This window comes from Suncus etruscus, chromosome 15, assembly GCF_024139225.1.
Source record: "Suncus etruscus isolate mSunEtr1 chromosome 15, mSunEtr1.pri.cur, whole genome shotgun sequence".
Taxonomy (NCBI): Eukaryota; Metazoa; Chordata; class Mammalia; order Eulipotyphla; family Soricidae; genus Suncus; species Suncus etruscus.
In genome coordinates this window covers 79,620,434-79,633,704 of record NC_064862.1, presented here as the reverse complement: position 1 = coordinate 79,633,704, position 13,271 = coordinate 79,620,434, and the positions used below count along the sequence as shown (strand labels likewise).

Below are 13,271 nucleotides of genomic sequence, written 5' to 3'. Positions count from 1 at the left end.
TATCACATGACATAAATTTACCACATACAAAGAATCAGAAACTATATTCATGGCTTCAGATACATTTTCTAATAGGTAAATTAACGTTGCTAATTCAACTTTCTGTGCAGATTTATATTTGGTATCTATGGTCATATTAATGTTGTCTCCAGTTATTCCTCCTTTTCCATTTTGGGATCCATCAATGTAAAAAACCTTGGCATTGGGAATAGGGGAATCCCGAACAATTGAAGAAATAACAAACTGAGTTTTCTTTAAAAAGTCCCAAATTTTTCCTGCTGGATAATGGGAGGATATTTCTCCTGTGAAATCTGAGAGGGCCCTTTGTAGAGATTCATTAATTGGCAATATTGACTCAATTTCCTTTTTTGGTACTGGCAAAACTATTATATCTGGATCAAAACCTAGTAAAGATATAGATCTGAGTCTTGCCTTGATAATAATCTCTGAAATCAGTTGTAAGTAGGGGACAAGTGAGCGAGGTTGTTTGTTATGTAAATACACCCATTCCAAAGGTCCTGACTGTTGCATCAAGGCCCCTGTGGGGGTTTCTATAGTAGGGAAGATTAACAGTAATACCTTTTCTCCTGGGATGAATCTTGAGAGAAACGATTTTTGTAATCTGCTCAAGAAGATGTCCAATTCATTTTTTGCAGCTGTTGTTAAATTTCTCGGGCTATCTAAAGCAGGATCACCCTCCAACGTTTTAAACAGATTAGATAACTCTGCATTTGGGATTCCTAGTGCAGGGCGGAGCCAATTTACATCACCTAAAAGTCTCTGAAAATCATTAAGCGTTCTGAGGTTTTCTTTTTTGATAGAAAATTTTTGTGGACGTATAGACGTCCGGTCCAAAATAAAACCCAAATATTGATACGGTGGCATTATCTGTATTTTTTCTAAAGCTATTTTCAGTCCTGATGTTTGTAAACAGTCAGTAACATAAGAGTATAATTCCTGTAAATCTGTTTCGTTGTTCATTGTGAGCAAGATATCATCTGTATAATGAAATATCATGGCTTGAGGAAATTTTTCACGAGCAGGGCTCAAAACCTTATCTACAAAAAACTGACACATGGTTGGTGAATTCAGCATGCCTTGGGGGAGAACAGTCCATTGGAAACGTCTGCAGGGATGGGTATTATTGAGAGAAGGAACTGAGAATGCAAAACGTTTTTTATCATCTGGGTGGATAGGAATATGGTAGAAGCAGTCTTTCAGATCAATTATAATTAGTGGCCATCCCTTTGGAATAACTACAGGTGATGGTAAACCAGTCTGCAATTTGCCCATAGGTATCATGGATAAATTTATAGCTCTAAGATCCATCAAAAGTCTCCATTTACCGGATTTCTTTTTTATAGTGAATATAGGTGAATTCCATTGAGAAAAAGATGGTTCAATATGTCCTAAACTTAGCTGTTCCTCCACTAATTCTGTCAGCACCTTTAATTTATCAGTTTTAAGGGGCCACTGACCTGTCCAAATTGGTTCATCAGATTTCCATTTTATTTTTATTGGTGCTGGTGTTTTTACGGTAGTGGCCCCCACTAAAAATTTTTGGTTTTTAAATCAAAAAAAGGTTCGGGCTCTTCTGGAGCTAATGGGATGTGGAATTCTGCTTTCCACTGTTTGTGTAGGTCACGGCCCCACAGGGATGGTGAAAAGGGCCCACGTGAGGTCTGATTATTGCTTTTTGATTTTCTGGGCCGTAAAATAGTATAGTCCTCGTACTCAACAGACAGGAACTCAGGCCTCCTATTCCTTCTAGGGAATACGGGATTTCCTGAAGAGGCCAATTTTCTGGCCATTCTTTATCAGAAATTACGGTAACCTGAGCACCCGTATCTATCATTCCATCAAAGGGTTTGCCTTCCAAGTGAAGTTTGATCATTGGGTGTTCATCTTTACATTTAGTAACCAGAGCCACGATTGGGTTTTGAGCAGCATCCGGATCTGTGCTTCCAAAACCTCCAATTCTAGTCTTTTTTTTTTTTTTTTTTTTTTTTTTTTTTTTTTTTGTGGTTTTTTTTTTTTTTTTTTTTGGGTCACACCCGGCAGTGCTCAGGGGTTTTTCCTGGCTCCGTGCTCAGAAATTGCTCCTGGCAGGCACGGGGGACCATATGGGACACCGGGATTCGAACCGATGACCTTCTGCATGAAAGGTAAACGCCTTACCTCCATGCTATCTCTCCGGCCCCTCCAATTCTAGTCTTATCTGAAGTCCCAAATTTGACATAAGGCACTATTACTATCTGGGCAATCGCTTCTCCTTTTTTAAAGGTCCATGTAACTGGTACAGTAATAACTACAATGATTTCTCCCATGGAATCTGAGTCAATGACACCCTTTATGTTGAGGGAACTTCTGCCAAGAATCAAACCCATGGTATCTGGGGGTGGCGGGCCTACAATGCCAGTTTCTAACATGTAAGGGCATGCTCCTGGGTAAATTGTAATGTCCTCTGGGCATAATATGTCTAATCCGGCACTCCCTGAAGTAGAGTGGATTAATTCCCTTATCGTGATGAATTTTCTTGGGCTGGGCTTGGAAGGATTATTGTCTGTGAACTTTGCCCCTGATTTGGAAGGGCCTGGGGGGAGGCCCTGTGGGCGTTTCCCTGCATCTTGTATGTGTGTTCTTGGGGAGCTGAATTTATAAGGAGACGACAATTTCTTTTGATATGTCCCTGTTTTCCACAATGGTAGCAGGCGATTTGCCTCCTGGGGACTGTGTTGAAACCTCTACTTAGGTTATTATTAATGAGGTTTCTGGATCTGCAATCTTTCGCCCAGTGGCGACCCCTTTTGCATTTTGGGCAAAGACCTGGTTTCTGGAAAGTGTTCTGTCCCCGAGGGGAGTAAGGCATTGTTCCCTTGGTAACTGGGAAGGTTTGTACTGAGTCTGAGTGGGGTGGGGGTTGGGGTTCCACATAGACATTCTGGCAGGCATAAAGGTAATCATTCAGATCTGACTTTTCATTTAATGTATTCAATACTAATCTACAGGCTGAATTTGCATTATGATAGGCCAAAGATTTTACTAGGAAGTTTCTAATCTCCTCATCTTCCACCTGTAACTTCAGAGCATCTTTAATCTTACCTACAAACTCTGCAAATGACTCATAAGGCCCTTGGGTAATTTTTAAAAAGTTTCCTCTACCAATGCTGTTAGAATCAATTTTTTCCCATGCTGACAATGCAATCTCCCTGATTAAATTTAAGATTTCCTTAGGTAAAGCTGCTTGTGCCTGAATATTTGAAAATTGATTTTCTGCCATCAATAATTCATACGATAGAGTAACACCTGCCACTTGCTTTTTCATACCATCCGGACTATATAATTTAGCTTTTACGCCTTCTGAATAGTACATTTCCCATTCAGTTCGCTGTTTAGACGACAGGCATATTTCAGCGATTCTTTTAAAATCATACAAAGTCCAAGATGAGTTATGACTCCAAAGTCTTAATAACTCCACACTGTATGGCGATTTTGGCCCATTTTCTTTACATGATCTTTTAAACCGATCTAATTCTTCCATCTGATAGGGTACATAGTTAGAAACATTTACCCCGTCTATAGGGGATAAGGCCTGATTAGCAAAATTACTCTGAATAGAGCTCTGAGACCGAGCATGTGGTTCATCGTTTGAATCTGCTCTGCTCTGCGATTCAATTTTGTGACTAGAAGGAGGCATACTTCGTGGAGTTAGCACTGGAGGTAGATCATTATCTGAGTCACTACTGTCAAGCAATTCACTAGAATCAGGCTTAACATTCTGAGTTGTTTTTCTTCCAGCAAAAATTTCTATATTGTTGATGGTGGGCTGGATTCGTCAGCCTGCACCTTGGTCTGAGTTTTCGTCAGATAAATTTCCTTATTATCTATACTGGTTTTAGCCTCACCATTTCTACACTTTCTATTTCCTAAATAGAAATAACAGCAAATAACTATGCTCATAATAATAACGTTAGTCAACACAGAAATTCCACAAACTATGATGGCTAGAGACACTACACTTTTCATTTGAAATATAGACCACAACCATCCAACTGCAGTGATTGTCCTTAGATCAAAACCAATTAGTTTTAAACAAAATGGAATGATCCACTTGTATACTAGAGCACCAATGTGTAAGACTAAGGGTGGTAAAATCCACATGACTGGGGCCGGGAAGGTGGCGCTAGAGGTAAGGTGTCTGCCTTGCAAGCGCTAGCGTAGGACGGACAGCAGTTCGATCTCCCGGCGTCCCATATGGTCCCCCCAAGCCAGGGGCGATTTCTGAGAGCATAGCCAGGAGTAACCCCTGAGCGTCAAACGGGTGTGGCCCAAAAACCAAAAAAAAAAAAAAAAATCCACATGACTAACCACAGAAACCATTTGATGGTCAGCATAGGAAATTTCCAATGAAATATTTCACTTACAGTTCTGAGGGTCCAGGGTTCAGGTCCCTGTCCGGGCGTCATTATGTAGCAGGTCAGCCCCTGAAGAGGTTGACTGATGGAGGGATGGAGAATGAGGCCCTTTTCTTCCAGCTCGGAGCACGCGTCTGCCACCCTGTCTAGCCCACGGTTCTGAGGTGAAACGGCGGGTAAACAGCTCGCAGACAATCAGGCTCGTGGAAATATTTGCTTTATTCGGATGGACAAAACTGAAGTCCAAAGACTCAGATTCAGTTCCAGCCAGCAAAAAAGCTCCCGCCTTCCACAGACCCTTGTTCTTATACTCCAGAGTCAGGTCCCACCCCATGGTGGGATCAGATACCAACCAATGGTGGAAGCAGAATCAGGTCCTACCTTAGGGTGGGGGCAGAATGCCAGGTCACACCCTAGGGTAGGGCACAATCACCTAATCAGATTAGGGTGAGCAACATAGTAATCTCCCCAAATATTTACATACACAACATACTCTTTTATTTAAACCTGGTTTCATCTGTGCAAAGTGATGATTTTGTTCATCTGTTCAGTGATTCAGCTATTTTACGAGGGGCCCAGACTCACATGTGGGTGCAGTCCCTTTCCCTGTTGCCAACCCTTCAATACTCCCTCTGGGGCAGGACATTGTGGGGATGAAGCCTGCCTTTATTTTATGGTCGGAAGAAGGAGCCCTGGGGAGACTACAGAGAGACAAGTTTGAGTGTGGGAAGAGCCCCCCACAACCCACAGGAGCTCAGAACTTGGGTGATAAACATCACGTTCACATGGGAAATGCTGGTGCTGGATAGGGTGTCAGGCACCAAATTGGTGATGTGGGGTTTCTCCTCCCATTTACTGCCCTTGATGCTATGTCCCAGGATGATCTGGAGCCTTGCTGTCTTGGCTTTCCTCTTTCTGGTGCTGTGTCTGTGAGTATTTAGAACAGAGACTGAGATTCTGACCCTTTACATCCCCCTCTGTCTGTTCTCTCAGCCCAGCTGCACAGCGCCATTTCTGGGGGTGGGGGCTTCTAATGGACAGCAGAATATTTCTGGCACTGTATGTCTCTGCTTAACTTTGCCTTTGGAACATTTATGGGGATTTTTGCAATTCCCCCAAAATGTTTTGTTCTTTTTTTCAATCCCTTGCAGTGGTGGTGCTCGTGGTCGTCAGGATTGAATTCAGTTCAGGATTCAGTCCCAGTAGCCCCTGTCAGTGATACTGGATGATAGGACAAACCTTGGTCATCCACTTGCAAGATAAATGCCCTCCCTCCTGTGGTATTGCTCTAACCCTATTCTTAATAATACTAAAAAAATTTTGTTTAATTTTTGGAGGCCACATTTGGTGGCACTATGGGGTTACTTCTGACTCTGCACTCAGAATTTACTCCGGGGGGAAGACTGCACAGTGGTAGGGCTTTTGCCTTGCAATCTGCTGACCTGTGAGGAAGCAGATTCGATTCTTGGTATCCTATGTGGTACCCCAGCCTACGGTGGGCTATTTCTGAGTGCTGAGCCAAGAGTAACCCCTGAGCACCACTGGGTGTGTTCCAAAAACCAATCAATCAATCAATAAATAAATTTTAAAAAATTACTTCTGGGAGTGCTTTAGGGAGTATAAGGGATCCTGGGAATTAACCTTTGATCTGCTTCTAGCAAGGCAAACACCAACCCTGCAGAATTTATTCTTTGGCTTAGTCAGAAAAAAATTTTTTTTTGGTTTTTGGGATACACCCAGTGAGGTTCAGAGGTTACTCCTGGCTCTGTGCTCAGAAATCACTCCTTGCTTGGGGGACCATATGGGATGCCGGAGGATTGAACCGAATTCTGCCCTAGGTCAGCGCATGCAATGGAACCGAATTCTGCCCTAGGTCAGCACATGCAATGCAAAAGCTCTACCACTTGCGCCACCAATCAGGCCCCTCAGAAAATTTTTTCTGTAGATTTAAGGCATTGACAAGTGAGTGCATCACAAAGCTCAAGTAGATTTTGCCAGTCCTCTCAATATATTCTTCCTTTACTATAATCCGATTCAATACATGAAAACAACATGTATTCACTCTACCTATGGTGAAGTCAACCAGGTTTTATTCAACTAAGTGTTTATTGTTCTGTTTTTTGTTTTTTTCTTGATTTTGGGGTCACATCCAGGAGCGCTCATGGGTTACTCCTGGTTCTACATTCAGAAATCGCTCCTGGCAGGCTCGGGGTACCATATGGGATGCCAGGATTAGAATTAGAACCACCGACCTTCTGCATTTGAGGCAAATGCCTTACCTCCATGCTGTCTCTCCAGCCTGTTGTTCTTTTTGTTTCTTTGGTGTTTTGGCTACACCTGGAGGTGCTTAGGCATGAATCTCCATACTATGCTCAGAAAATATTCCTGGGCCAGAGAGATAGCATGGAGGTAAGGCGTTTGCCTTTCATGCAGAAGGATTGTGGTTCGAATCCTGCCATCCCATATGCTTTCCTGAGCCTGCCACGAGTAATCCCTGAGGGCTGCTGGGTGTGACCCAAAAAAAAACTAAAAAAATAGAAAAAAAAAAAAGAAATTATTCCTGGCAGGCTCAGGTAACCACATAAGATTTAGCACAACCCAGCAAACCTGGGTTGGCTGCATTTAAGGCAATGCTCTCCCTGCTGTGCTATTGTTCAAACCCCATCAGTCATTTAATTGTTACATTACATATTTGATTTGATTTTAGAATGTGGACCCTATCTCTGGTCTCTGTAATGCTGGGTGGATCCAGAGCCCAAGGTAGGGAGGGACAGGTTGCCCTTTACTCTCACCTGAGTTCTAAAGTGAATCCAGTAACTTTAATAATGAATTACTTCAATCTAAAGAAATAAAAAATTTTTCACATAAAAAGGAAAGACTGTTTTGTGGGGAGCGGTGGGAAGAAATACTGTGATTTTTTTTGATAAAATATAAGCTCAAATTTCGTTCAAACTGGCTCATTTCTGGCTGGGTCTATATTCCAGTGGGAAGTTCTCTTGCTGTGCATGAGGATAAAAACCTGGGTTTCATTCCCACAACTATACATGTGTCACCGAACTCCACAAAGAATGACACAGCAGAACACAGCCCTGAGAAAATGACAGTCTCTTGGTGGGAATCCCCAAAATGTATATAGAAACAGATGAAAAGAAAAACTCATTGATGTTTGAGAGGATTATGCTTATAGTGAGCTTTTTGTTTGTTTGCTTGTTTGGTTTTTGGGCCACACATGGTGACATTCAGGGGTTACTCTTGGCTATGCTCTCAGAAATCACTCCTGGCTTGGTTGACCATATGGGACACTGGGGGATCGAACCACGCTCCTTCTTAGGCTAGCACGAGCAAGGTAGTTGCCTTACACCTTCGTGCCACCGTGCCACCACTCCGGCTCCTATAGTGAGCATTTTTATTTATATTTCGTTTGGTTTGTTTTGGGCCAAACCTAATGTAGTAGTTTAGGGGTGCTTCCTGAATGCAAAGTCAGGAATCACTCCTGCTAGATTGGGAATTTTAGGGAATGCCTCAGACTGAAAAGTGTCAGCTGCTTGAAAGGAAAATGCTCTCTCCACTGTCCTGTGGCTCAACCTTATAGAGATATTTCAAATGGCCACCCCAAAAATCTGTTGGCATGTCACAGCATTTTTCCTATGACCCAGAATGGGAGTTCAGAAGCAGGGAACTGTTTTCATTATCACATCACTGAGTCCCTTGCCTTTGATCTGCTTCTGGTCTTCTACAGAAATAGGGCCAGAGGCGCCAAAGAGGAATCCAGAGAGGAGGCCCTGACTCACCTGTAATAATGACCAAAACATATTCTCTTCCATAGAGTTTAAGTTTCACTCACAAATAAGGGGATGGGCACGCATTTACGTAATCTAGGGATCATGCTCGCTTTGGCAGCACATATACTAAAAGTATTCTGGGGAGTGACAAATGCAATCTTAGTCATGTCAGTATTCCTAATCCATCTTATCCCATCACCCTCCCTCCTGCCTGCCACCTTGAGAGATACAAGACAAAGTTTGGAGGTTCAGTTTAGATCTCATGTTCTCAGTGTGGTCGGGTCTGTGCTTTGATTTAGAGTTATACATACCTTTTCCCGCATCACCAGGATAACAGAAGTCGAAGCCTCAGGTTTCCATGACTGCTCTTGCTCAACTTCTTCTTTTGGTTTTTGGGTCACACCCGGCAGCGCTCAGGGGTTCCTCCTGGCTCTATGCTTAGAAATCGCTCCTGGCAGGCTCAAGGGACCATATGAGACACGAGGATTCAAACCACCATCCTTCTGCATGCAAGGCAAACACCTTACCTCCATGCTATCTCTCTGGCCCCTCTTTTCAACTTCTTTTTTATTTGTTTTGTTTTGTTTTTCGGCCACACCCGTTTGATGCTCAGGGGTTACTTTTGGCTAACACTCAGAAATTGCCCCTGGCTTGGGGGGACCATATGGGACACCGGGGGATCAAACCGCAGTCCTTCCTTGGCTAGCGCATGCAAGGCAGACACCTTACCTCTAGCGCCACCTCACTGGCCCCTCTTTTCAATTTCTATCCTGCTTAGATTTTGTTCCTTTTCTGTCCTACTGCTTAAGCTCTGGGGTCAAGGGTGAGATTATGCCAAAGCACACATCTCAAATATCATTTAGAAGACCCACCCTTCCCACCAATTGGTGAACTCCATTTTTAGCCTCTTCCCTTATGTACTATTATGCTCTTGTCACTCATTGTATGTAGCTAATCACACAGAGCACACACTGTGCTTTAATTCCCTCTCACACCTATGGGATTCCCTGACACACAGTTCACATCTTACCTTCCCCTTAAATAAAGTGTGTTATTCTCCAGAAGTGGCTGGTGGCTGCTTCTTTGTGGGAGAGCTCTACTCGCCGTGATCTAGGACTTCTACGTCTTGGGGTCTGACCTCATCAGTGAGGATTACAACTGTACTATTATTGCATAAACCCCTAGAAGAATGCTTTTTTTTTTTTTGGCTTTAGTGTCACACCCTGATGCGCTCAGGTTTGGAAATTGCTCCTGGAGGGGCCAGAGAGATAGCATGGAGGTATGGCATTGCCTTGCATGCAGAAGGATGGTGTTTCGAATCCTGGCATCCAATATGTTCTCCCGAGCCTGCCAGGTGCGATTTCTGAGTGTAGAGCCAGGAGTAACCCTGAGTGCTGTCGGTGTGATCCCAAAACAATAAAACAAAGCAAAAAAATACAACAACAACAACAAAAAACCAAAGAAACAAGAAATCACTTCTGGAAAAGAAGATATTTTTGTAATAATTTTTAGAGACAATAGAGATGAGGGCTAGAAGGTCAAGCTCAGGACATGAAGCTCACCACAGAGTGTTTAGTGAAATTGGAGACAAATAACAAATAACATAACAATGTGAATGAATGTGGGAAGTAGAAAACCTGTCTCAAATACAGGCGGAGGTGGGGTGAGGAGGTGGGAGTATTGGGGCATTGGAATGTCACATTGGTGAAGGGGGTGCTCTTTTTATGACTGAAATCTATAATCAACTATAATCAAGTTTGTAATCAAATTGTATAAGTGAAGACATTAATGAAGAAAGAAAAAAACATTCATTTCACTTAAAGAGAGCTAAGATGGCATATTGTAGGATGTAAAAATATATCAAAGAAGTCTGAACCTTATTTCTGAAGCTTGAAATCAGTTTTCTTTAGCTGAGAAATATTAATAAAGTGACAAAACTAAAAAAAAAATTGAAGGAAAAAGAAAGAAATCACTTTTGGGAGGCTCAGGGGACCAGGTGGGATGCCTGGAATTGAACCATGGTAAATCATGGGTAGGCGGCATGGAAGGCAACGCCCCCTGCTGTGCCACTTCGATGGCCCTGATAATGCTATTTTTATTAAAATAACAACAACAACAAACCTCTGTCCACTGTTCTATATGAAAATATTTCCATAAGATTATTATGTTGCTGATCTGCTGATCTGCATTCTGGTGTGTGTAAGCAAGGGTCTGTGGAAGGCTGGGGCTTTTTTCAGGGGCTGATTTGGGGCTTTTGGCTTCGGCCTTGTCCTCTGAATAAAGCTGAGATGTCCTGAAGCCTGACTGCCTGTGAGTTTTCTTTTTTTTTTTTTTTTCTTTTTTTGGTTTTTGGGCCACACCCAGCGGTGCTCAGGGGTTACTCCTGGCTGTCTGCTCAGAAATAGCTCCTGGCAGGCACGGGGCACCATATGGGACACCGGGATTCGAACCAACCACCTTTGGTCCTGGATCAGCTGCTTGCAAGGCAAACGCCGCCACTGTGCTATCTCTCCGGGCCCCCTGTGAGTTTTCTACAAGCCGTTATCACCGCAGAACTGCCGGCTGAATAGGGTGGCAGACGCGTAATCCGAGCTGGAGGAGAAAGACCTCATCCTCCATCCCTCCAGCAGCCAGCCCCATCCAGGGCTGACTTGCAGCAGTCCACCTCATGCCATCTGATCGTCACCTACTCTCATCCCTCCAGGGCTTGGAGAACCGCAGCGCTTTGGACCACCTGATCCAAGACTCTCGGATCCACCTCGCCTGGCCAGAGAGTGGCTGGGCCTGGCTGCGTTCTGGCCCTTTAGGACGGACTGAGACGTCACAACCCGCCGCTTTGGACGCACTCCTGGGGCCTGGACGCTTTTGCCTTGGACTTGTGAGCCGGTTTGGGGATCCCCGGGCTCGGGGGCGTCTGGAGGGACGTTTCCGCCGTTCGGAGCGCCCGGAGCCGCAGGGTCCCGGCCAGGTGAGCGCGGGTCCCGGGGAGAATCGGGGTGGCGGCCAGAGACGGAGACGGGCGGACCAGGACGGGGTGACCCGAGGGCCTGGATTGCGCATGGGGGAGCGAGTTCGTGCCCCAAGCCCCGAAGTTAAATGGGGGATGGAGGGAGAACCCGGGTCGAACAAACTCACGCAGGAGTCTTAGAAAGGGCAGTCAAGAACCAAACGAGCTGGTCCCGGTGGGGTTGGGAGACTCCAGACTGGGGGGGATGAGGCCACAGCCTCAGTGCAGAGACACCCCTGAACTTGAAAAGGAATGCAGGGAAGGACTTTAGTGGATCCTCAACTCCCCCTCCACAGAGAATCTGACTCCAAAAAGAAGTTTCTTTACTGTATAGTGAGGCACCTTTTCACTGCTGAAGACTACCTTCTGGTTCAATACAATGGTACACGCTCCCTTGGGTACCCCTGAAAACTTAGGGGTGCTGAGATTAGAGTGGTTTATATTTCATGCCAGTGCACTATCTGCTACAAATGGTCTTTTTCATTCTTGGCCTCACCATCCTTGGCGATGCTTGAGTTTACTCCTCACTGCACTCTATGATCACTCTGGTGGTGCCCAGAAAACGACAGATGATGCTGAGATCAGATGTATGGCCAGCACTGTTTTGTTTCTTTCCTGCTGTATTATCTAGTCCCTCAATTGGACACTTTCATTTAAAATTGGTCTTGGCCACAGTGATAGCACCGCATGGAGGGCATTTGCCTTGCAACTGACTGTCCTTGGTTCAATTTCTGGCATCCCATATGGTCTCCCAGCCCACCAATACTATTTGTCGAGCGAAGAGCCAGAAATGCCCCTGAGTATCACAGGGTGTGGCCACCCATATAAAATTAGGCTTACCTGTGCAATAACCAATATGTATATGGAGAGCAGACATTCTCTGGTTCATCTGTTCTGTGATTCGGCCACTTTTATTAGTGACACACAGATATGAGGCTGATGTCCCCTTCCCTGTTGCAAACCCATGAATAGTGCCTCTGGGGGAGGGCATTCGAGTGAAGCCTGTGGTGATCTGGTTGGAAGGAGCCCAGGGAAGGCTGCACATGAGTGTGGAAAGAGCCCTCCGAACTCAACCTTGGGATGTGTGTGTATATCATGTGTATCTGGTGGATACATATGGAATCTGGACGCTGGTATGTGATGTATTGGTCCCTGACATTGGGTGCCCGGCTTCTCATGCTTCTGTGCACTGTCTTGATTCTGAGTCCTAGAATGATCTGGAGGTTTGCTGTCTTTCTTAGCTTTGCTCTTTGTGGTTTCCCATCTGTGGGTGTTTAGAGCAGAGCCTGAGATTCTGAGCCTTCATCCCTTGCCCTCTACTTGTGCTCTTATCCTGGGTGCACAGTCCTCAGTTAGGGTGCCCTTCTTAAAGGGATCTTGATGCCTTTCTTCCCTAACTATCTTACCTTGCCTTTTCTTTGGCTTTTTAATGGGTTTTTGAAAATTTCAATGCTCGAGACTGTGAAGACCAGACCCTGGTTTTTTTTTGTTTTGTTTTGTTTTGTTTTACAGATATGTATGTCTTTTTTTAAGGTTTTGGGTAACATCCTGCCATGCTCAGGAGTTACTCCTAGCTTTGAACTCAGTATAAATACTCCTGGTAGACTCCAGGGACCATGTTGGATGCTGGGGATTTAATGCAGGTTGGCACCGCAGAAGGCAAATGCCATTCCCATTGAGTTATCAGTCTGGGTCCTTCTCTTCCTTTCTTAATTCTGATGTCACCCCTGCATTTGGCCTATTCACCAATGCAATGTTTCTGAGATGGGCATCCAACAAAAATGGTTCTTTGATTTTGTGAACTAGTAGGACAAGTAAACTTTATAGATCTGGAGAGTGCTGGCTTGGGAAAATATCTCTAATCCATTCAGTAAAGGAAAAGTCACTGGAATGTAAATCTATTCCTCCATGGAAACTGAAACACCAGTATTAATCAACCATGAAACAAATCTATGTTGAAGTTTGGTTAAAGCATACTGTGTAGCATGTAGGCCCATCTGTGAAGTCCAGAAAAAAATCTCCCAAACAACTGAAAGGAACACCATATTTAACACTAAAAATTTGTGA

General features: G+C 44.2%; 1 protein-coding gene across 1 annotated transcript in view; it reads right to left on the bottom strand.

Moving 5' to 3' along the window:
• The window catches only part of LOC126029983 (zinc finger protein 239-like), a 68,014-nt gene that overhangs the window by 40,568 nt on the left and 14,175 nt on the right, over nucleotides 1–13,271 (bottom strand). The window contains exon 3 of the mRNA XM_049788202.1: nucleotides 6,468–6,478. Coding sequence (XP_049644159.1) covers nucleotides 6,468–6,478 — 11 coding nt within the window. The remainder of the gene's footprint in view (nucleotides 1–6,467; nucleotides 6,479–13,271) is intronic.